Source organism: Momordica charantia, assembly GCF_013281855.1.
Source record: "Momordica charantia cultivar OHB3-1 chromosome 6 unlocalized genomic scaffold, Mcharantia_2.0 BLBB01000006.1, whole genome shotgun sequence".
Classification (NCBI taxonomy): Eukaryota; Viridiplantae; Streptophyta; class Magnoliopsida; order Cucurbitales; family Cucurbitaceae; genus Momordica; species Momordica charantia.
Genome location: NW_028275164.1, coordinates 19,223,083 through 19,248,306, shown reverse-complemented (window position 1 = coordinate 19,248,306; position 25,224 = coordinate 19,223,083). Strand labels below are relative to the sequence as shown.

General features: G+C 38.0%; 1 protein-coding gene across 17 annotated transcripts in view; it reads right to left on the bottom strand.

The window, feature by feature from the left end:
• Positions 1 to 568: 568 nt before the first annotated feature.
• The window catches only part of PSAT1 (phospholipid sterol acyl transferase 1), a 40,916-nt gene continuing 16,260 nt past the window's right edge, over positions 569 to 25,224 (bottom strand). For 4 of the 17 annotated variants that reach the window (XM_088125414.1, XM_088125411.1, XM_088125412.1 and 1 more), the window contains 9 exons: positions 21,401 to 21,495; positions 20,751 to 20,802; positions 20,564 to 20,635; positions 5,386 to 5,463; positions 2,557 to 2,725; positions 1,749 to 1,853; positions 1,394 to 1,478; positions 1,219 to 1,308; positions 569 to 848 (listed from right to left, as the gene is read on the bottom strand). In XM_088125414.1, the coding sequence (XP_087981540.1) occupies positions 1,227 to 1,308; positions 1,394 to 1,478; positions 1,749 to 1,853; positions 2,557 to 2,725; positions 5,386 to 5,463; positions 20,564 to 20,635; positions 20,751 to 20,802; positions 21,401 to 21,495 (738 nt within the window). In that variant the 3' untranslated portion in view covers positions 569 to 848; positions 1,219 to 1,226. Of the gene's footprint in view, positions 849 to 1,218; positions 1,309 to 1,393; positions 1,479 to 1,748; positions 1,854 to 2,556; positions 2,726 to 5,385; positions 5,464 to 9,814; positions 9,966 to 15,961; positions 16,092 to 16,327; positions 16,403 to 20,172; positions 20,290 to 20,563; positions 20,636 to 20,750; positions 20,803 to 21,400; positions 21,496 to 25,224 lie in introns of those variants that run through there. The other 13 variants (XM_022300934.2, XM_088125415.1, XR_015791586.1 and 10 more) reach the window with 13 other exon arrangements.

Genomic DNA, 25,224 nt, shown 5'->3' with positions numbered 1-25,224 from the left:
GGGAACATTACCAAATAAGCTCAAACAAGAATGGAAACATTACCAAACAGGCTCCTAATGTCTCATTTTTCTGAGATGTTAAATAATTGCTTGAAGTGATGAAACTCTCATTGCTTTTTGAGGGATTTCTATCAGTGTCATAAGCTGATTTTGATGTGTTTTTTGAACTAAAGCTCTCTGTCCAACTAACATATTCCTGTGCTTTGCTGCTGTTAAGATTGTGTTGCATCATTATATGGATGAATTGAAGAAATTCATGTGGTTAAACCTTTATTTGTTGCTTTATCACAGTTCAAAGATGACGACAGATGGTGCAGTTAGCTCGGTTCACTTCACATCGAGCCGATGCACGTCTTCTCCCTTTGCTAGGACCATTCCTCCCTTTTCTTAATTGTTTTCGTCTATTGAACTATGTGATCATCTTTTTTTCCTCTTCCTGTTTTGATCCACAGTTAGAATTGTGCAATTGGTTCTTTGGATTTTCATATTTATTTTTGTACTTCAAAAAACCAGCCTAAGAAACCCAATTTTGAATCTTGAAAGCTAGGAAATTGTTTTGAAGATGGAGTGAAACATCCATAACCTACATGTGTTCCTTCTCATAATATTATCACCTTTACATGCAAAACTATTGGCAGAGCATACAAACAAAAAATCTCAACAAAATTTTGTGGCATTATTTTTACTGGCATACAACCGAGTGTTTCTTATAATAATTGGAAGAGAAGCTCTAGTAACGTTTCTTCTACTTATTACAATGAATGTCAATAGAAAATGTTCTTTATCCTCTGGAGCATAATTTAGCTGGAATTTGCCATTTTTGCTACCAGAAATTCTATTTGTGCAACCTGCAAGTGATGGAAGACAACAGCTGGAGTAAATAGATTTTCATGACGTCAATTCTTTCTCACAATAATTGGTGCCACAACAAAACCTAATCATATGAACCTCATTGCCTATCTTATATAGAGCAAAAGATTGTCTATTTCTTCGGCAGGTTTTTGGGATCATCAGCAAGAATTAATCGATATAAGTATTCGATCGAATGATATTATTTAGTGGGAGACTGCTTATGTACGCCTGGGGTCGTAATGCAAAGTTGGAAAATTTTAAAACAATGAAGAAAATGAAAACTGGTTTCTGCGGCTACATCATCTTTCTTCAATTATTTATGCTGCACTTCCGAGACCTAAAAGAATAGCCAAAGAAAATGGATACCTTTTAATCTATAAATAATGTGAGAGCAAATCCGTTGAGTTATTCTTTATCCTACAGCTCTGACCAAGGTGAACGTCCCCAAAAACATATCTGTAAGGCAATAAATGAAGTAAAAGATGGTGAGAGGATACAAACCATGGAAGATTAATTTTCTCCAGAAGGGGGGCTGGCTAACCTGTATACACAGTACTCTGGCCACGCACACCGAGCTTTTCCATAGTCCCAGTAACAATCCTCGTCCCTTAAAGGTCCACGCTTAGCTGTTGAAGGTTGTTACCAATATCACAAAGACAGAGTGAACAATAATAACAAAAAAAATGTAAATGAGATTTAAAAAATACTTGGCTCCTTAACGGTGAGGACCAAATCTTATCCTCACGTTGAAACGTTGAAAAATTGAAAGCTCATTAGTTTTTATAAAATGTCTCTATTTTTGCATTTCTCTATCTCAGTTGTCAAATATTTAATGGTGGTAAGGACAAGATTTATTCCTCGCTATTAAGGAGCCAAGTATTTTCCATGAGATTTACCTTTAGTAACAAAATTTGACTTCGCATTGGGATGGATATCGTGCAACATCTGGAGCCACAATTCTCGCATTAGAACAGGGGATCTCACAATGTTTCTGTGATTAACTATATTGAGATGACGTCAGTAAGAGTACATTTACACATTTACATTTTTACATTTTTAATGATGTGTTACTGATTGTGTGTGTAACCTTGAATTGGATGCAGAATGCAAGAGAGGAAGAATAATTTCTCGACTGTATTGTATGATACGTGTCAGACTGCCTGCATCTGTTCTTTTTCTCCTTTGTTTTTTTGGGTAAGAGACAAAAATATGTATATTCGAAAAGGAAAGGAACATTCTAAGGGCTAAGAGACAAGAAGGCTCCTCCCTGAAACGATCTACTAAAGAAGAGCCTTCCAAAATGACATAATCAACTAAAACTATAGTTACAACAGAATTTTCTACGATTTGAACACCACCAAGAGGCTTTCTTTCCTTCTCTTTTCCTAGTTCAATGTAGAACTCGAACTAAATCTATTTAAAGTTGGTACAAGCAGCAGAATTACTTTATTTTTCCCCTTCATTTAAATGAACCTTTTTAGATCTTTACCGCTGTCATTGACTGCTAATTGCTATCCTAAAAATCTTTTTGATTCCTAAGATTTTCCCAATTAACTGGAGGAAATCTCAAGTTCTTCTTTCCATAATGAGCACACTATTTAAAATGGGTCCCGTAAACAACAAAAAGAATTTCATACAAGTGCCAAATGCAACACTGTAAGCTTTGAAACCATCCTTCAGTTATTGAGTGTTGACACGACATACCTTTATCAAGCTCCCATACTGCCGTTCTTTTTCCTGGAATACTTTCTGAATCTTCATAGTAAGTTATATACTTGCCCCTGGGTGACCTAGTCATGTTGGGAACAATATCTTCTTCATAGTTATGCTCTACATTCATATCAATCTGTAAATCCGACCCATCATGTTCTGTCTACATTGTGTAGAAACAAGCTAATTAGATCTTGCTGTAAAAAATGTCACTTCAAGAATAAGAATCAGTCAACTCAAAATTTCTGTACACATCAAGAATATCAAATGGCAACTAAATTTTGATGACAAACATAAAAAGGGAAGGGCTGATTAATACTAGAAGGATCTTGCAAAGTCCACGAATAGCCTATGTAATTCTCGGAACTCAAACTTATGGTGTTTATTGCCTAAATGCACAAAGACCAAGATAGGAATTCTTACTTTCAAGAATATAACTTGGAATTGGTGTGGAGGACTTATTTAGTTAGTTTGGCAAAGGGTTTTGCTTTACTTGCATGCCACGTAATATACAGACATCTAAAAACATTAATTTTTTTAGATGTGTTGGTCGATAATGGAATTCTAATTAAGAAACCACAAATCTTATTACACTAACCTCAATCAATAATTTTTTTGGGCGTGAAACAATAAAAGTTTTAATCCAAATTTAGTCCTGAACTTTCAAGATTATTCCATTATGGTTTCTGAACTTTCAAAATGTTTATTTTCGTCCCTAAACTTTCAGATTTATTCTATTTTGATCCTTAAACTTTTAAAATGTCTATTTATTTAATACCTGGAGGCACCTGCACCAACCCCAGGGCCCGAACCTAGGGGATATCAAGAGTTTTTCGTATTAAGCTCACTCGAAGATTCGAAGTTGAGTCCTCCAAGCTAGTAGTATGACCAAAGATCTCAAGCCCTTGCTAACAGGGATGTCCCTTGGGAGCTTAAATGTCTATTTTAGTCATTGAACTTTAGAGAAGTAACTATTTTGGTCCTTTTTATTTTGATTTTCACAAATTAACAACACTTCAAGTATGTAGAGACTAAGGTGGGAGAGAATCCAATGTGATGTATTCTCATTATTAAAGTCTATATATATAGACAAATATATAAGGTTGACCTAATCCTATAAGGAGAAGGTAAATGACAAATTAATATTAACACAAGAATATAAAATATACTAATCTATATACTCTAACACTCCCCCTCAAGTTGGTGCATATATGTTAATCATGCCCAACTTGTTAGACAAATAATCTGCTCCATTCAATGCTTTAGTAAACATATCTCCTAGCTGATCTCCAGTCTTCACATACCCTGTAGCCACCAATCCTTGCTGTATTTTCTCACATACATAATGACAATCAACTTCAATGTGTTTGGTTCGTTCATAAAATACTGGATTAGATGCAATATGAAGAGCTGTTTGATTATCACACCAAAGTTTCATTGGAGTGGTGATGTCAAATCCCAATTCAGTCAGAAGCTAATGTATCCATACTAATTCACACACCGACTGTGCCATAGATCTATATTCTGATTCAGCACTCGAACGCGACACCACGTTTTGTTTCTTACTTTTCCAAGAAACTAAATTACCTCCGACAAATACACAATATCCTGAGGTTGATCTTCTATCTTCCTTAGAACCTGCCCAATCAGCATCTGAAAAACATTCAATATTAAGATGACCATGATCTTTATATAACAAGCCACGTCCAGGAGCACCTTTCAAATAACATAGAAAATGTTCCAATACGATCCAATGGTCAGTCGTAGGAGAACTCATAAACTGACTCATAATACTGACTAGATAAGCTATGTCTGGCCTTGTAACCGTAAGATAATTCAACTTCCCTACAAATCTCCTATACTTCTCAGGATCTTTCAACAACTCCCCTTCCTTTGTAAGTTGTAAATTAGGTATCATTGGGGTACTACGCGGCTTAGCAGCTAACTTTCATGTTTCAATTAACAAGTCAAGCACATACTTTCTTTGTGACAAAAGGATCCCCTTCTTGCTCCTCGCTACTTCAATTCCTAAGAAATATTTCAACATTCCCAAATCTTTAGTATAAAATTGACAATGAAGAAAAGACTTGAGTGATAGGATGCCTGATGAATGATTATCAGTAATCACAATATCATCAACATATACCACTAGTAAGATAACACCAGACTCAGATCTTTTATAAAAAACAGAATGATCTAACTTACTCTTCTTCATTCCAAAATTCTCAATCACCTGACTGAATTTTCCAAACCATGCTTGCGGACTTTGTTTCAACCCATATAAGGATTTACGAAAGCGACATACCTTTCCATTCTCCCCCTGAGCAACAAAACCTGGTGGTTGCTCTATATAAACTTCTTCTTGAAGATCACCATGGAGGAATGCATTTTTAATATTAAGTTGATGCAAGGGCCAATGGTGAATAGATGCCAATGAAATGAATAACCTGACAGAAGTCAATTTAGCAACCGAAGAAAAAGTATCAGAATAATCAATTCCGTAAGTCTGCGCATATCATTTAGCAACAAGGCGAGCTTTCAAACGGGCAATTGATCCATCCGAATGAACTTTAACAGCAAACACCCATTTACAACCGATAGGTTTCTTTCCTGCAGGAAGAGACACTAAATCCCAAGTATCATTGTCATCTAAGACAGTCATCTCCTCCAACATAGCAGCCCGCCAATCAGGATGAGACAAAGCTTCATGAACAGTTTTAGGAATAGATACAGATTCAAGGGATGCAATAAACAAACAAGTAGATGATGATAAATGGTTATATGAAACAAAAGAAGAAACAGGATAAGTACACTTACGCTTACCTTTTCGAAGGGCAATAGGAAGGCCATCACTCGTTCCTGGATCCACAGGCAAAGAAGCTGCTGGTATAGGGCATGAGTCTGTAATAGGTTGCCGACGAGAATATACTTGATTAATAGTGGAGAGAGAAGGATCAGGCGCAGAGGGAGATGTATTGCTAGGAAGTTCTTTAGTAGAAGTAGAGACAATAGAATAGACAAGAAAGGTATCATCTTCCTGTGACTGATCCCCCTGACTGGTACTCAAAGACGACGAAAAAGAAGTATTTTCAAAGAAAGTAACGTCAGGAGAGACAAGATATCTATTGAGATCAGGACAATAACATCGTGTTGAATTAGTTAGAAGTTAAGATTACGTGGACTTAGTTAGAAGTTGTTTTAAAGTTGTTTAGATTTTGTGTTTAAATTTAGCAAATAAATCTCATTTTTTGTTAGGGAAGTTAGGAGGTTATTCCTAGATTTTGTTTCCTCTTGTAACCTATAAATAGTTCCTCTATTCCTCATCTTTGATCAATCAATTTGAGAATTTATTTCTTCTCTCTTTTCTCGTGTATGTCTCTCTGGTGTCTCTATCCTTAGTTTTTATGGTATCAGAGTTAGGTTTAGATTGACACCAGAATGGTTAAAACAGCCATGATGACTGATGTGCGCAAGGATGAGAGTTCCGATGGATCGAATACGACCTCAATTTCTCTCCCTAAAAACACATCCACGACACCTCACATCTCTATCTCTAAAAACACTTCGCTCCAAATTACCTCTCCAAAACTCAACGGAAAAAATTTTCTGCAATGGACTCGATCGACCCTCCTAGTTATTCGTGGCCGCAGTCGACTCGGGTACATAAATGGCATGATAGCAGAACCAGATGAAGCTGACCCTTCTTTTTCCGTGTGGGATGCACAAAACTCAATGGTCATGGCATGGCTCATTAACTCGATGGAGGAGGACATTAAAGAATCCTTCATCTTCTACTCAACAGCAAAGGATCTTTGGAATGCGCTCACTATGGCTTTTTCTGATTTTGATAACTCGGCTCAATTGTTTGAATTACGCAATAAGGCACGTTCCTTATGACAAGGTGAATCCGATGTCACCCAATACTACAGCTCATTACGTAGGTTGTGGGCTGAACTTGATTCATGTCTCAATCTCGAATGGGAGAACTCGAAGGATGCTGAACGCTTCCGCAAACACGTCGAGAAGGAACGAATTTATGATTTTCTTGCAGGTCTTCGTCCGGAATTAGATGATGTGCATGGCCGCTTACTTGCCACAAAGCCAATCCCAGCCATTGACGAAATCTTCGCAGAAGTTCGTTGGGAGTCAAGCCGTAAACGTGTGATGATGGGTGATACACCCACAAAACCTCTATCCCTCTCACTGGAATCATCAGCTCTGGCGGCACGAGGTCCACCACCACCTTCATCCCGATCTACTCGTCGGAACAACCTATGGTGTGATCATTGTAAGCGCACAAACCATACTGTTAAATTATAGTTTATTTTATGTTTCCTATTTTATTTAGGTTAGGGTTTTATTGTCCTAATAGGTAAGTATTTCCTTATCCTAATAGGCAAGAATTTCTTTTTAGTTTCTTCTTTGTGACTGCTATTTATATAGCCTTGTATCAATCATTTGAAGTAATTAAGGACGAATTATTTTCTTTTCTTATTATTAACATGGTATCAGAGCTCTAGGTTTCTTCAAAATTTTTTTTTTTTAACTTAGTTTTTGTACCCATTAGGGTTTTGTGCCCATTAGGGTTTTGATGCCAATTAGGTTTTTTTTTGTCCATTAAGATTTTGTTTATTGCCGACCGCCGCTAACCACCGCCGGCCACCGCCGACCACCGCCGCCGCCGCCACCTCCGCCGTTTGCTGATTCGCCAGCGCTGCTGTTTTTCGAGTGCTGTTCGTGGGTTTCGTCTCGCCGTCTTTCGTCACCGACAACGGTCACCGTCACCGCTGTTATTCATCGCCGCCACCGTTGCCGCCGTCGTCCTTTGCTGTTACGTCCGGTCCAGTCAACCCGGCTCGTCCAGTTCGGTTCAGATAGTCTGGTTCAACTGGTTCGGTTCACTTGGTTTGGTCCAGCCAGTTTGGCTCCTTTAGGCTCGGTTCAAATCGTTGTTGGACTGGTTCAGTGTTTTTCAGTCCGGTTCAGTTCATTGTCGGATCGTTTCGACAGGTTTCAGTTCGTTTCAGTCAGATTTGGTTCAATTCAACTATTTTTTATTCGGTTCAGCCCTTTTTCGGTTCGGTACAGTACTGTTTTTTCAGTTTTGGATCTCCATTTTTGAGTTGCAGTTTAGTCTTGGTATCAATGTCACAGTCGTCCAAAATTACAAAAAACTTGGACATAAATGAGATCAAACAATTAAGGAGCTTAAAAACGTTGGATAATGCTCCTAGTCAAGGTACAGGTTCGGTAACTTTGACGAGTACAACTTCTCAGCCTAAACTTTGTACCTGGATTATTGATTCTGGTGCAACAGACCATATGACGAATAGTAGCTGTCATTTTATCTCTTACAGTATTTGTCCGAGCAATAAGAAAATTTCTACAGCAGATGGTACCTTGGTAACAATAGCTGGTCAAGGAGACATCAAGATAAATTCAAACATTACTTTAAAGAATGTGCTTCATATACCACGTTTAACTGTTAATTTGATATCGGTAAAGAATTTGATCAAAGATTTAGGTTGCAGAGTAACTTTTTCTGATTCTTCTTGTATTTTACAGGATCAGGACAATGGGAAGATTATTGGACTTGCTAATGAAAAAGATGGACTTTATTATCTTAATGATCTTGTCGGTCAGACTAGTGTTCCAGTCTCCTTCACCTCACAAACTCATCATCCCTCAAGTAAGATTTCGTTGAATCATTATAGACTAGGACATCCTTCATTTCGAACTCTTAAAATATTGTTTCCCGATTTATTCCAAAATCTTAATCCTGAGTCACTTCACTGTGAAGTTTGTGAATTCGCTAAACACAAGCGTGTACCCTTCTTTAGTAATAATAAACGAATATCAGTTCCCTTCTCTCTTATTCATACTTATGTGTGGGGTCCCTCCAATGTTCCAAATGTTTCCAAATTTCGTTGGTTTATTGTATTCATTGATGACTGTACTCGAGTCTCATGGGTTTATCTTTTAAAACAAAAATCTGATGTTGGTTCTACCATTCAAACATTCTTTCATATGATAGAAAACCAATTCGGAATCAAACCCAAACGATTCCGTTCTGACAATGCTCGAGATTACTTCAATCAAAACTTAACATCCTTCTTTCAAAAACATGGAGTCATCCATGAGTCGTCTTGTGTGGACACTCCTCAACAGAATGGAGTGGCCGAAAGAAAAATTGGTCACATCCTTTCTGTGACACGTGCCATTCTTTTTCAAAGAAATGTTCCTAAATCCTTCTGGGGGGAAGCTGCGTTAACATCCACTTATTTAATCAATCGGTTACCATCTGTTACTCTAGACCATAGAACTCCTATGAATATCCTATCAAAATATTATCCTGATTTTCGAACAACAAATAACTTGACTCCTCGAGTATTTGATTGTGTAGCCTTTGTTCATGTTCACAGTCATCAGCGAGGTAAACTTGATCCACGAGCACTCAAGTGTATTTTTGTCGGATACTCGAACACTCAAAAGGGATATAAATGCTATCATCCTCCTTCAAAAAGGTTCTTCATCTCTGCTGATGTTACATTTTATGAAGACACCAGCTTCTTTACCTCACCTTATCTTCATGGGGAGGAACTATTATTGGAAGATAAGGATTTGCCCATTCCCAACCTCACATTTCCTATATCAAATCCTTTACCACCACCCTTAGACACCTTACCAGGACCATCTAATCCTTCTACTACTACACCATTACAGGTTTATTCAAGAAGGAACACTGAAAAAGATAAACACGTCCAAGAGTCTGAACATATCCCTGTAACTGAAATTGACGAGAAAATAATCAATGATGAGTCAGATATTACAGTATCTGCTAATGATGAGTCAGATATTAACAATATCTGCTAATGATGAGTCAGACCTGGATTTGCCGATTGCTTTAAGAAAGGGAAAACGGACTTGTACTCAATATCTATTGTCTCACTTTGTATCATATGACAAACTCTCAAGTCAGTACAGAAGTTTTATGGTTAACCTTACTCAGATAAATATTCCAAAAACATATATGGAGGCAATACAACATGAAGAATGGAGGCAAGCAATGAATCTTGAAATGCAAGCTTTAGAAAAAAATAAAACATGGGAGTTGGTTACTATGCCTAAAGATAAGAAAGCTGTAGGATGTCAATGGATATATACTGTAAAGTATAAAGCAAATGGAACACTCGAGAGGTACAAAGCACGGTTGGTTGCTAAGGGATATACTCAAACATATGGAGTTGATTACCTTGAAACATTTGCGCCTGTTGCCAAGATGAACACAGTACGAATACTTCTATCTCTTGCTGTAAATCATGGATGGGACATGTTACAATATGATGTAAAAAATGCTTTTCTACATGGTGATCTTGAAGAAGAAATTTATATGGAGATTCCACCTGGATATCAGCAAGCAGGAAATAAAGTTTGTAAATTAAAAAAGGCGTTGTATGGATTAAAGCAATCTCTTAGGGCATGGTTTGGTAGATTTTCTCAAGTCATGAGGAAGATGGACTATAAACAAAGTCAAGGAGATCATACATTGTTTATAAAACATTCTGCTACAGGGGGAGTAACAGCATTGATTGTTTATGTGGACGATATTATCGTCACTGGCAATGATAATAATGAGCCAGAGAAACTGAGAAATTGTTTAATCCAAGAGTTTGAAGTTAAAGAATTGGGAAGACTGAAATATTTTCTTGGGATAGAAGTAGCCTATTCTAAACAAGGCATATTCTTATCACAAGAAAAATATGTGATTGACTTACTTTCTGAAACAGGAAAGCTTGGCAGCAGACCAATAGGAACGCCGATTGATCAAAACCATAGATTATGTGCATCTTAAGAGAGTCCTCCAGTAAATAAGGAAACTTACCAGAGGTTAGTTGGAAAATTAATATATCTTTCTCATACGAGACCAGATATTGCGTATGCCGTAGGAGTGGTAAGCCAATTTATGCATAGTCCAAAAGAAATTCATCTTCAAGCTGTGTACCGAATACTCCACTATTTAAAGAACTCCATTGGGAGAAGATTGTTGTTTAAGAAAGGCGAGAAACTCAATCTAGAAGTTTATACATATGCAGATTATGCAGGATCAATAGACGATAGAAAATCCACTTCTGGCTATTGTACTTTCTTTGGTGGGAACTTAGTGACATGGAGAAGTAAAAAACAAAATGTAGTTGCAAGATCAAGTTCAGAAGCGGAATTTAGAGCAATGGCATTGGGCATCTGCGAATTACTGTGGATAAAAATTATATTAGAAGATTTGAAGATTCCACGAGAAGGGCCTATGAAACTTTATTGTGATAACAAGTCTGTCATTAGTATTGCACATAATCCAGTTCAACATGACAGAACCAAGCATGTTGAAGTTGATAGACACTTCATAAAAGAGAAGTTAGATAGCTGCCTCATATGTACTCCATTTGTACCAACAAACAATCAAATAGCAGATATTCTTACAAAAGGATTGAACAACAACAACTTTGAGCATTTGGTTAACAAGCAGGGAATGGAAAATATTCATTCACCAGCTTGAGGGGGAGTGTTAAATTATAGTTTATTTTATGTTTCCTATTTTATTCAGGTTAGGGTTTTATTGTCCTAATAGGTAAGTATTTCCTTATCCTAATAGGCAAGAATTTCCTTTTAGTTTCTTCTTTGTGACTGCTATTTATATAGCATTGTATCAATCATTTGAAGTAATTAAGGAAGAATTATTTTCTTTTCTTATTATTAACACATACAAAAGATCGGTGTTGGGAACTCCATGGTCGTCCTCAACGGAAGAATTTATCAGGGGATTATCGGCCACCTCCACCTACAAATACTCCACCTTCTCGAACCAGCTCCTCCGGCTATCAAGTGGGCCCTAGTGTGTCAAACTCCCAAGATTTGGTCACCTCTCTCCCTCCATTTTCGAAGGCACAACTTGAACAGCTCTATCGCCTCTTAACACCGCCGGTTGAGTCTACTCCTTCGTCAAGTTTTGTGGCACAACGAGGTATTTTTAGTGCAGCTTTAACAAGTCAACAGCATTCCGATCAGTGGATCTTAGATTCGGGTGCAACTGATCATATGACAGCTTTTCATGATATGTTTACCATGTACTCACCCAACCCAATTCAGACACATGTCAAGCTTGCAGATGGGTCATCGGCCATTATTAAGGGCTTTGGTTCTGTTATTCTTAGCCCAAACATTACATTGCACTCAGTGCTCCATGTGCCTAAATTATGTTGCAATCTAATTTCTGTTCAGAAGTTGACTCATGATTTAAAGTGTCAAGCCCTGTTCACTGACTCTAAGTGTTTGTTTCAGGACTTGATAACGGGAACGACGATTGGCAATGCTGATGGCTTTGAAGGGCTCTACTACTTCAGAGGACAAAGTCTAAGAAATAAACAAGTTCTCCAGGTTGGTAGTGAGTCGAATTCTAGGGAACAACAAATTCTACTTTTTCATCGCCGTTTAGGGCACCCGAGTTTTCAGTATCTTAAACATTTGTACCCTTCACTTTTTCATAAAGATGACCTTTTTACTTGCGAAGTGTGTCAACTTGCAAAACACTCTCGTACATCTTATCCTTCTGTTGAGTATATACCATCTAGTCCATTCACAATGATTCATAGTGATTTATGGGGGCCGTCTCGCATCAAAACTATGTCCGGTAAACGTTGGTTCCTTACCTTCACTGATGACCACACTAGGGTTTGTTGGGTCTATTTACTTAAAGAAAAATCAGAAACTGCATCAATCTTTCAACAATTTCATTCTCTCATTCATAATCAATTTAATACGAGAATCAAAATTCTTCGCACAGATAAGAGGACAGGATATTTTAATCCTGTCTCAAAATGGAATCATGCACCAAAGTTCCTATGTCATTACCCCCCAACAAAATGGTATAGCTGGAAGGAAAAAAAGGCATCTTTTAGAAACTGCTCGTGCTCTCATGTTCACCAATTCTGTTCCTAACCGTTTTTGGGGTGATGCTGTCCTTACTGCTTGTTATCACATTAATCGGATGCCCTCTCGTGTTCTGAAATTTAACACTCCACTAGAAATCTTACTCACTATCTATCCACAAATCCGATCTGTCCTCACAATTCCCCTCAAAATATTTGGATGTACTGCATTCACTCATGTTTATGATCATGAACGTCACAAATTGGAGCCAAAAGCTAGAAAGTGTCTTCCTTGGTTATTCTCCTACTCAAAAAGGCTATAAATGCTATTGTCCATTCACCAATAAATTTTACACTACCATGGATGTCACATTTTTTGAGTCTCAATCTTTTTTCTTCCTAAATTCCCCTCAGGGGGAGCCTATTACAAGTAGTCTTGATGGAAATTTTTGGGAGATTGACGATCTAAATACCAGAATTGAGTCCCCTCAGTCAAAAATACCTGAAATTGATGGTCTAAATACGGAGTCACCTCAGCCAAAAATACCTATCCCGATCATCCCAATTACTTAGATAGAAGAGTCAGTTCCTATTATTTCCTGTAATAATGAAGATGATCAAGTCAACCCAAATCAAAGTGACAAGCAACCTGAGACTCTTGTTTATTCTTGACGACAAACGATTCAAAGAGGAGTGGAGCCACCACAGCCTCAACAGCAAAGACATGAATCCATCTCGTCCTTAGGTACTGAACAATCTACCCTTGTGCCTCAAGACAATACTAATGATCTTGATCTTCCTATTGCACTTAAGAAGGGTGTGAGATCGTGTACTCAACATCCAATTGCTCAATGTATTGGTTATAGTCATTTATCTTCAGCAGTTCAGACCTTGGCTCTCAATCTGGAAGCCAATGAGGTACCAAAATCCATTCAAGAGGCTATGAGCAATCCACAGTGGAAAAATACGGTAGATGATGAAATGAAGGCTTTGAAGCTTAATGATACGTGGACAGTAGTTGATCGTCCTCAAGATAAACCAACGGTAGGATGCCGATGGATCTTTACTGTCAAATATAAGGCTGATGGATCTATTGAAAGGTATAAAGCAAGATTGGTGGCCAAAGGATACTCTCAGACTTTTAGGGTAGACTATTAGGAGACATTTGCACCCGTTGCAAAATTAAACACAATTCGTGTCCTCTTGTCCCTTGCTGCAAATCTGGATTGGAAACTACAACAACTGGATGTCAAGAATGCATTCCTCAATGGAGATTTGGAAGGTGTACATGGACCTTCCTCCTGGATTTGACATTGATAAGTATGATGGAAAGGTGTGTAAGCTGAAGAAATCTCTCTATGGTTTAAAACAATCTCCACGTGCATGGTTCGGGCAATTTTCAAATGCTGTTTGTAAACAAGGATATACCCAAGCTCAAACTGACCATACAATGTTCTATAGGCACTCTCAAGGTAAGATCACCATCCTCATTGTTTATGTCGATGATATTATCGTCACAGGTGACCATCATGAAGAAATAGAGAGACTAAAACAGGCACTTGGAAAGGAGTTCGAAATAAAGGACCTGGGAACACTTCGGTATTTTCTAGGGATGGAAGTTGCAAAGAGCAGAACTGGTATATCTGTATGTCAAAGAAAATATGTACTAGACCTCTTGAAGGAAACCGGAATGCTTGGATGTAAACCATCTGATACTCCAATAAGTCCCAATCATAAGTTGGGAGAGAGCCTAGATGGGGTACCTGTTGATAAAGGGAGATATCAGCGTCTTGTTGGAAGATTAATCTATTTATCCCACACTAGGCCGGATATTGCATTTGCAGTGAGTGTTGTAAGTCAATACATGCATGCTCCTACTGAAGAACACATGGAAGCCGTGTATCATATTCTTAGATATCTTAAAGGAACTCCAGGGCTTGGATTATTTTTCGGAAAGGATGATGACAGAAAGATTAAGGTGTTTACAGATGTTAATTGGGCAGGTTCTATTCAAGATAGGAGATCTACGACAGGATATTGTACCTTCGTCTGGGGTAATCTTGTTACATGGAGGAGTAAGAAACAATCCATTGTTGCAAGTAGTGCTGAGGCTGAATTCAGGGCATTATCTCATGGTATTTGTGAGATAATGTGGCTGAAACTCCTTCTCCAAGAACTCAAGATCAGGTTTGATAGTTCAATGGAAGTCTATTGTGACAACGAGGCTACAATTGCTATTGCACACAATCCAATGCATCATGATCGTACTAAACATGTTGAGCTTGACAGGCATTTTATCAAGGAGAAGATTGAAGAGAAAATTATAAATTTGATGTATGTTCCATCATCAGATCAAGCTGCAGATATCCTAACAAAAGGACTCTTGAGACCCGTGTTTGAAAGGTTGTTGATCAAGCTGAAACTGTTCAATCTGTATAATCCAGCTTGAGGGGGAGTGTTGAATTAGTTAGAAGTTAAGATTATGTGGACTTAGTTAGAAGTTGTTTTAAAGTTGTTTAGATTTTATGTTTAAATTTAGCAAATAAATCTCCTTTTTTGTTAGGGAAGTTAGGAGGTTATTCCTAGATTTTGTTTCCTCTTGTAACCTATAAATAGTGCCTCTATTCCTCATCTTTGATCAATCAATTTGAGAATTTATTTCTTCTCTCTTTTCTCGTGTATGTCTCTCTGGTGTCTCTATCCTTAGTTTTTACATCGATATCCTTTTTGAACATGAGAGTAACCGAGGAAAATGCATTTCAATGACTTAGGGTCTAATTTGGTGAGCTGGAGGCGAACATCCCAAACGAAACAAGTGCAACCAAATATTTTAGGTTTAATAGGAAATAAAGGTTGCGTAGGACACAGAGTACGATAAGGTATTCCACCCTTAAGAACTGACGAAGGCATGCGATTAATCAAGAAGCAAGCCGTCGAAACAGCATCAGCCCAAAAGTATTTTGGAACATGCATTTGAAACATTAAGGCTCTTGCTGTTTCGAGAAGATGTCTATTTTTCCTTTCTGCAACTCCATTTTGAGACGGAGTATCAACACACGAGGATTGATGAATAATACCATGTTCACTTAAATAGGAGCCAAGAGCACCAGAAAAATATTCCTTAGCATTATCACTCCGTAGAACTTTAAGAGAGCCACCAAATTGAGTTCGAATTTCAGCATGAAAGTTACGAAAATGAGAAAGTAACTCAGAACGATGTTTCATCAAATATAATCAAGTTACACGAGAGAAATCATCGACAAAAGTAACAAAATACCGAAATCCATTTTTGGACTCAATAGGACAAAGACCCCAAACATCATAATGGACTAATTCAAAAAGAGCATTAGCTCGTGTATTGACTCTAGGATAGGAATTGAGACGATGAAACTTAGCAAATTGACATGACTCATAATTTAAAGAATGCAAACTATGAAATTGAGGACGGAAACTCTTTAACACGAAGAGAGATGGATGACCCAAACGACAATGTTCTTCGAATGGAGTTGGCACTCGAGTGCAAACGGTGGCTGTAGGTATTTGTGTATCAAACGTGTAGAGGCCATTAGATTCATGCCCTTTACCAATAGTCTTCTTCGTTGTAAGATCCTGAAATAAGCAATAACCATGAAAGAATAAGACACAACAATTGAGATCACGAGTAAGTTTACTGACAGAGATCAAATTAAAAGAAAATTGTGGCAAATTTAAAACAGAGGTCAATGAAAGAGTTTTGGAGAGATGAACTGTGCTAGAGCCAAGAACAGAAGAAGTGGTGCCATCCGCTATTGTAACATCAGGTAAAGATGTAGATGGTGAAAAGGTAGCAAATAAATTGGGGTTACCTGACATATGATTCGTAGCACTAGATTCAATGATCCATTTTGACGCGGAGGAAATAAGACATTTATTGGTATTACCTGAATCAGCAATGACAATGATTGGATTAGAGGATGATGCCATCAATGACTCTTGATACTGTTGGAATTTAGCAAACTCTTCCGCAGAAATCGTTACCATTAATTTCTTCTCAACTTCAACAATATGGACACAAACAAAAACTGCACTGAAACAGATCAAACCAAATCTGAAGGAGGAAAGGGAATCGAACTAAACCAATTGAACAGAGCCAAGTGAACCAAACCAATTGAACTGAAACAAACGAACCGGACCAGAACCGGTATAAATCAACCAAACCGAACCGGAATGTGACGAACCAGACCGAATCGAACCTGAATCGGATGAACCAAACTACTTGAAACCAAACCGGTTGAACTGGACCGCTTGAATCGGATCAGGTGTTTTCTGAAACCAGAAACCCCAAGTGCTACCCCACGACAACCAGAGGGGTGAAGGCAATTGGCGATGACGGAAGCACACGGCGACTGGCAGCGACGAAGGTGCGAAGAACGGCGAGACGAAACTCACGAATAGCAATTGGAAAACAGCAGCGTTGGCGAATCAGCAAACGGCGGCGGCGGTGGTGGTCGGTGGTCGGCGGCGGCCAGTAGCAGTGCCGGTGGTGGTCGACGGTGGTGGTTGTAGTGAGTTGTGTTGGATAGCAATAAACAAAAACCTAAGGAACAAAACCCTAATGGACACAAAACCCTAATGGGCACAAAACCCTGATGGGCACCAAAACCCTAATGGGCACTTAGAAGAAAACCTAGGGGCTCTGATACCATGTAGAGACTAAGGTTGGAGAGAATCCAATGTGATGTATTCTCATTATTAAAGTCTATATATATAGACAAATGTACAAGGTTGACCTAATCCTACAAGGAGAAGGTAAATGACAAATTAATATTAATAAAAGAATATAAAATATACTAATCTATATACTCTAACAAAGTATACTAATATGTTAACATGAGCATGTACTCGAACTAGGGTAAGTAAATTTTAGGTGTCAAAATAATATAACAAGGATCAAAATGACAACTTTTTAAAAGTTTAGGGGCTGAAATAGTCCTTATGAAAGTTCAATGACTAAAATAGTTAAAAAAATTTAAAGTTACGGGACTAAAATAGACATTTATGAAAATACGAACTTCTTCCATAGGTGGTCCTCCCAAAAATAGAATAGGGCCTTCATAGCTGAGATAGAAGATGAACAGGGGAAAACTTTGACTGAAGAGAAAAATTGAGGCAGAGATCCTTCAGTTTTTCTCCTCTTTGTACACTTTGACAATGGACCAGTGCTTGCACTTAGATAATATGGAGTGGGGTTCCTTCCAGTGGCCCAAAGCTCACAGTTAACTATCCCCTTTTCTGAGGCAGAGATCAGCAGGACAGTGAATGATTTGGAAACCTTAAAGTCTCCGGGTACGGATGGGATGAGCAAAGAATTCTGGAAAGAGGCTTGGAACATCTTTAAATCCGATTTGGTGAAGGTGTTCCAAGACTTTTTTGAGAAAGGGATAATAAACAAGAGCACAAATGAAACTCATATTTGTCTCATCCCAAAAAAAAAAATCCTTCTTGGGTGAAGGATTATAGACCAATAAGTTTGGTCTTCTCACTGTACAAGATAGTGGCAAAGGTTCTTTCAGCCCGCTTGAAGAGAGTTCTACCCTTGATAATCTCGGATGCTCAAGCAGCTTTTGTAGAGGGTTGCCAAATCATAGATGCGATTCTAACAGCTTCAGAAACTGTTGGGCAGTGGAAGAGACAAAAGAAGAAGGGCATTTTTTTAAAGTTAGATTTTGAGAAGGCTTACGATAGAGTGACCTGGTCTTTCCTTGATGTGGTTTTGCAAGCTAAAGGGTTTAATTGGAGATGGAGGAAGTGGATTCAAGGGTGCTTAAGTTCAACCAACTTTTCAGTCATCATTAATGGAAGGCCTAGAGGTAAAGCCATAGCCAAAAGGGGCCTTAGACAAGGGGATAACCTCTTTCCTTTTCTTTTTACTTTGGTGGGAGATGCTCTAAGTAGGCTGATACATTTTTGTCATGAGAAGAAAATCCTTCAGGGGTTCAGAGTGGGTTTAAGTGAAGTGGAGGTTACTCATCTTCAATATGTTGACGATGTATTGATTTTTGGTCCTCTGTTGAAGCAGAATCTTGAGAATTGGTGGGGTTCGATTAACTTTTTTCAGATGGCTTTGGGCTTCTCCTTAAACGGCTTTAATAGGCATCAATTGCAGCCACTCAAAGTCTGATTTTTGGGCCACTTCTTTCGAGTGCAAGGTGGAGACTTTTCCTTTTTCTTATCTGGGTTTCCCGCTTGGGGGAATCACAGACACAAGAGTTTTTGGGATCCTATACCGGAGAAAATTAGTAAAAGGCTTCATAAATGGAAGCATCTATTTCTTTCAAAAGGCGGGAGGCTAACATTGGCACAAGCAGTTTTAAATAGCCTCCCCCTTTATTTTTTCTCAATCCTTAAAGCCCCGGGGGTGGTTATAAAGGCAATGGAAAAACTGATTCGGGACTTCATTTGGAATGGTGGTACTCACAGGCCGGTGGGGAATTTGGTGAGATGGTCTTGGACGGCCTTACCTAAAAAGCAAAGAGGTTTAGGTGTTGGCTCCCTTGATTTGAGAAATAAAGCCCTTTTAATGAAATGGTTGTGGCGGTTTGCTTTAGAGCAGAAGTCCTAGTGGAGAAGTGTGATCGCTGGAATCTATGGACTCTTTTGGGTGGTTTACTAGGAGTAACATTGGCTCCTCGACTGTGGATCGGTATCGAAAGCACTCGAGAAGCCTTTCTAAATTTTACGCTTTTTAAGGTTTCCTCGGGGAATCGTGTTCGGTTTTGGGAGGATAGCTGGGCAGATTCCTCCCTTCTTGCCAAGTTATTTCCAGAGATGTACAGAATGTCAAACAAGAAGGGGGTTTCGATAGAAGAGTGCTGGAATTCAGATTTTCTTACATGGTATTTGGCCTTTAGAAGAAATTTATTTGACAGAGAATTAGAAAGATGGGCTCTGTTTACTGAAAATCTTGATGGAGTTGTGTTAGGGCAGGGGCAAGACAGATTATGGTGGAAGGTGGATTCAAGCGGGGTTTTTACAACAAAAACAGCTTTCTTGGCCTTGACCTCCCCTTCTCCAAAGATGAGTACCTCCACTTCTTACCAAATCTGGAATTTTAAGGTTCCTAAGAAAGTAAAGTGTTTCTTTGGTCAGTTCTCTACCAAGGGGTCAACACTGAAGACAAACTACAGCGAAAATTTCCCCTTTGGACCCTTTCTCCTTCGGTTTGCATGCTGTGTTTGAGGAATGCAGAGTCCATTGATCATTTATTCCTTCACTGTTCGGCCTCTTTGGTCTCACTGTGCTTCCCTATTGGAAGTGTCTTTTTTGTCTCCCTCGAAAGATAGATGATTTTATTTCATAAGGTTTTTGGGGAAGAGCTCTTGTGGGTAAAGCCTCCATTCTTTGGAATTGTGCTGCTAGTGCTTTACTTTGGCTCTTTTGGAGAGAAAGGAATAGTAGACTCTTTAAAGATAAGAAGTCCTCGATGGATTCTCTTTGTGTGAATATACAACATACGGCTTCTTGGTGGGCTATGATCCACAAGAAGGTTTTTTTGTAATTATAATCTTCAAATAATTATACGAGATTGGAAAGTTGTGATTGTATAGTTGTTGAGGGAGGGTTTTCTCAACCCTCTCCCTTTAGGTTGTTCGGAATACAAATTGTTTGTTTCTTAAAAAAAAAAAAAAAAAGGGGTCTGTATGGAACAAACCTAAATGTTCCGGGATCAAAAATAGGATTTAAACCAACAATAAGTTACAAGAATCTTGAGAATGCCAGCCAGCACTAAATTTGACGAGGTCCATGAATTTCTTTCAAGAAGCCAAGCCTGTGGAACAAATTAGAGAAATTGTGTCTAATATATCGCAATCCAATTCCATTCAGTTTGCTAATGGATAAAAACAATCCAATTCCATTCATTTTGCTAATGGAGAAAAAAAATCCAATTCCATTCAGTTTGCTAATGGAGAAAAACAGTTGAATTATCATAAACAAGTTCTTGTAATGCGATTTAGCATGTACAGGTCCTTCACAATTTATACATTTGTCATTTCAAAGTTCATTAGCTCGAGAGTAACTCATTAATAAATGACAGTGAATACCTGAGGAGCCCTTGTTATGTTCACCTTCGGTCCGAGCCAGCTTTTGCACCAAGAGAGAGAATGGTACGGTACCTGAGAAAAGAGAATTATTTCTACATCAATGCTGAATTTCCACTTTCTGAAATTTCAGCACCAAAATGGAAGCCTACATTAATGAAGAAGCAATGTTCCTTATTCGCCAACTTACTGTCTCATCCCCACTGGCAATACCAGGATGTCCATCCACCTGATTCCCTGATCTACAAGAACAAGAACTATAATTTTAGAGATGGAAGAAATTGATTCTTTTTAACAAAATAGGGAGCATAAGACCAAAAAGTTAAAAGCAATTCACAAGGAAGTTATTGCATTTGTTGTGTGCAATGACTAATTCAGAGAAACTGAACAAAGGAATTAACATAATTCAAGTCTTTATCTGATAGAAGGATACAGTTGAGTAAGTGTGATTCAAGTTCATAAAAGAGTATATTAGACTTTTAGCTTCATGTCAAAGCTTACAACTTAGATGACTTATAATTCCCTTTTGTGCTTTGAACACTAAACATTTTTGCAACTATCACTTTTTTTTCTAGCAGACCGGATGTCTTGTTTGCAATTCCTGCCTGGTTCTTTAGATGTTGACTCATGGTCACCCCCTAGTATTCTTGTTTTCCATTAATACACAAGTTTTTTCAATTTAAATAAAATAACAATAAAATAATATCAAAACTTGAGATCTTAAAGGAGAAAGTTTGGCATCTATTATCTAAACAGCCAAGATCTTCAATAAGCAAGGAGAAATAACCATTTCCTGCATCTCAGTTCTTATGATTACTCATTCAGTATGAATGCACTAACCTCGAAATGAGAGACCCTTCAATTTCATAGACGACATCTGTAATGATCCAATTATCAGGGTAAGGCTTTCCACTTGGTGCAAAGTAGTAACCTACCTGTTTCGCCATTGACAATATATCAAAATCATCATTCACCACAACATGTATACAAGCAAACATAGATTAGGCACCAACAGAATCCTATTCATAAGAAAGAAAAACATTAGAACACAAACTAGCCTAATAGCTCCTATAAAACGTAGAGAGGAAACAACCTCAGGAAAAATTGGAAATAAATAGTTTTACCAAGTAAAACAAAACTACTTAAAAGGTTTAGCTGAAATAAGAGTGCCGGCATCCAGTCTAACTACAGATGATAGGACGGCATGTTTGATTGGGCATCCCATAGTTACAAATTATGAGATAGGCAAACATAACATTGCTTTGTTCCTCATGTTTTTCAAAAGAGAATGGAGACAAAAAAAAAAAAAAGTTTACAACAGGGAAGTGCTGACAAAAAAAAAAAAGAAACAGTTGACACGATATAAGGAAATAAAAAAAATGTGCAAAATGAACAAAGTAAAACACAAAAATGGGGAAGAACTAAATCAGGGTATTAATAATGACCCCTTGACACTAAAGAAATCTCAAAAGGCGGTAGTTATGAGCCAGGTGGACAGAATAAAAGGAAATTTATGGAGGCTATCCCTTTCCACTTTTCTAGGCAAAAATTTCTCTCTCTTCCCGCTAAAGGCTCGGTTTCAAAGGATTTAAAAGATATCCCTCCTTTAAATCTTCTCAATGTTTTCGAAAAAGCGGGAGATATTAAAGACAATTATAAAGTTGATAGGCCCAGCATGAGGAATCCGTTAAAGACAGGTGTGATTTATTCATTTAATGCTTTGACGAATCCAATTCCAAATGAGATCCTTTTAGAAAATGAAGAGGAATTTAATGTCGTCATAAGTAGTCCTGACGTCACCCCTATTCCAGCTAATCAGCAATATTTCCAATGTAATTCAAGGACCTTTCCTATGGGGAAGATTTTATTAATCTTTTTGGTCTAAAAGGTGACCCTTCATTCACTTTACTAGGTTTTTCACATGATCAGCCATCTCAGTTGAAAGAAGATACTTTTAATGAGTCTCAGCTTAGACATCTCAAAGACCCACGGATTATTCTGTTCCTACCTTCTTTAAAACAGTTGGTCTCATGCTCGCTCCATCTTTTAAATCCCAATGAAAGTCTTCTCTTGGAAAGTCTATGGTCTTGGTAATTACAAAAAACGGTTGAAGATTAAAAGGTTTATTCAGAAGCATTGTCCACATATTGTTCTCTTGCAAGAAACGAAACTACAAAATATAGATGATATTATTGTAAAATCTATATGGATTTCAATGGATGTTGGTTGGCTCACATAGACTCTGCTGGCAAATCTGGTGGGGTGATCACAATGTGGGATGAGAGTAAAATTCAATTGCAGGAGGTTCATCATGGAGTTTTTTCATTAACAATTCTGTGTTCTTTTTCTAACTTGCAAATTTGTGTGTGACAAATGTCTATGGGCCGACGAATTATAAAGAGAGAGTTTCTCTGCCAAGAGCTCAGAGATATTAAGGGGCTCGTCAAAAAATTCTGGTGTATTGGAGGGGATTTTAATGTCACTCAATGGATTGGTGATAGATCTTCGGGTGAAAGAATTTTGAAAGCTATGAAGACCTTCAACGATGTGATTGAGAATTTAGATATTGTTGAAATCCCTATCTCAAATGGTGGCTTCACTTGGTCAAAGATGGGGAATGACAGTGTTCATTCGTTGATTGACAGATTCTTTCTCTCAGGATTGGATTTCTCTGTTTAGCAAATCCAGGGTTTTAAGAGCAAAACAAATCACTTCTTATCACTTCCCCATTTTTCTTGATGCAGGGGATTCACGTTGGGGACCTTGTCCTTTTTGGTTCTTCAACTCTTGGTTATCTTCTAAAGATTGTATAAGTCTAATTGAAACCAAGCTTTCAAATGATCATTCGTATGGCTGGACCAGTTATTTGATTTCCTCCAAAGTAAGATCTCTTAGATCTTCACTTAGACAATGGCATATTCAGAATGAAGCTGTCAGGAAGGCATCTGAGGATAGGATAAGATCACAGAGGAGATTAATATGATTGATTCAGAGGCAGAAGTGATAGGACTTTCTCAAGCTAAAGTTGCAGAATCATCAGTGAGGAACATATTCTAATTCAGAAAAGTAAGATTAGATGGTTAAAGGAGGGAGATGAGAATAGCAAGTTTTCCATAGATTTCTAGCAGCCAAACGCAGCAAAGCTTCCATCTCAGACCTTCATGATTCTAATGGGAATTCTTTAGTAAACTTAAACGATATTGAAATTGAGATTTGTTCATTCTTCTCGGGCCTATACCAGAGAATAAAGATTCCAAAATTGTATCCAATTGAGCTTTAGTGGAAACCTATTTCTTGGCAGAATCGAATGTGGCTAGAAAGATGTTTTGAAGAAGCAAAGATTTGGGAGGCAGTAAAGGGGCTTGGGAAGAACAAAGCTCCAGGACCCGATGGATTCACTCCAGGATTTTTCCTTAAGTTCTGAAAGTTTTGGAAGGAAGACTTTCCAAGGTTATTTGCTGAATTTCATAGAAACGACCATGTAAACAAATGTCTTCGGGAAAACTTCATTTGCCTCATTCCTAAAAAGGATAGAGTGGAAAAGGTTAAAGACTTTCGGCCCATAAGTCTTACGACCACCACTTATAAATTTTTGGCCAAAGTTTTAGCTGAGCGGCTTAGACATGTTATTTCTCATACTATCTCGTTTAATCAGAGTCCGTTCTTAAGTGAAAGACAGATTATGGACCCCATCCTTATTGCTAACGAGATAGTGGAGTATTACAGAATCAAGAAGAAGAGTGGTTGGATCCTAAAACTTGATCTTGAAAAGGCATTTGCCTTAGTAGACTGGATTTCTTATTGGATGTGCTTAGCCGAAAAGGCTTTGGAAGTAAATGGATCTCGTGGATTCAGGGCTGCATTAAAGACACCAAGTTTTCTGTTTTTATTAATGGGAGACCGAGAGGAAGAATTCATGCTTCAAGAGGCCTAAGATAAGGGGATCACCTCTCCCCTTTTCTCTTTCTGATTGTGAGTGATATACTGAGTAGTATGATGGATCACATTTATTCTGAAGGAGTTATTTAGGGCTTCATAGTGGGGCAAAATGCAGAACATATCTTCGATTTACAGTTTGCAGATGATACTCTTTTGTTTAGTAAAGATAGTGACGATATGTTGGCAGTCTTGTTTGATACAGTTAAAGCCTTTGAATGGCTTTCGGGGCTGAAGGTTAATTGGGAGAAATCCTCTCTGAGTGGTGTGAATATGAGTATATAGAAAATACAGTGGATGGCTTCAAAATTTGGCTATAAAGCATAAATTCTTGCGATTCTTTACTTCGGCATGCCTTTAGGGGGCAACCCTAAGCATGACGTTTTTTGGAGCCCCATTGAAGACAAGATTTTCAAGAAGTTAGACAGATGGAAGCGGTATCAACTTTCGAGGGGGGTAAGTTGATTTTATGTCAATCGGTTCTCAACATCTTCCCTTATACTATTTCTCTATTTTTCAGGCCCCGATGAGAGTTATAAAGCAGTTGGAGAAAAGTATTTGCTCTTTCTTTTGGGGAGATTCTTCAAAAGGCTCGGTGAATCATCTAGTAAGGTGGGATACATCTTCTCAAGCTAGAGAAATCGGAGGTCTGGGTATTGGAAATCTCTTCAAAAGGAATAAAGCCTTGTTAGCCAAATGGGGTTGGAGATTTAGCGTGGAAACCTTAG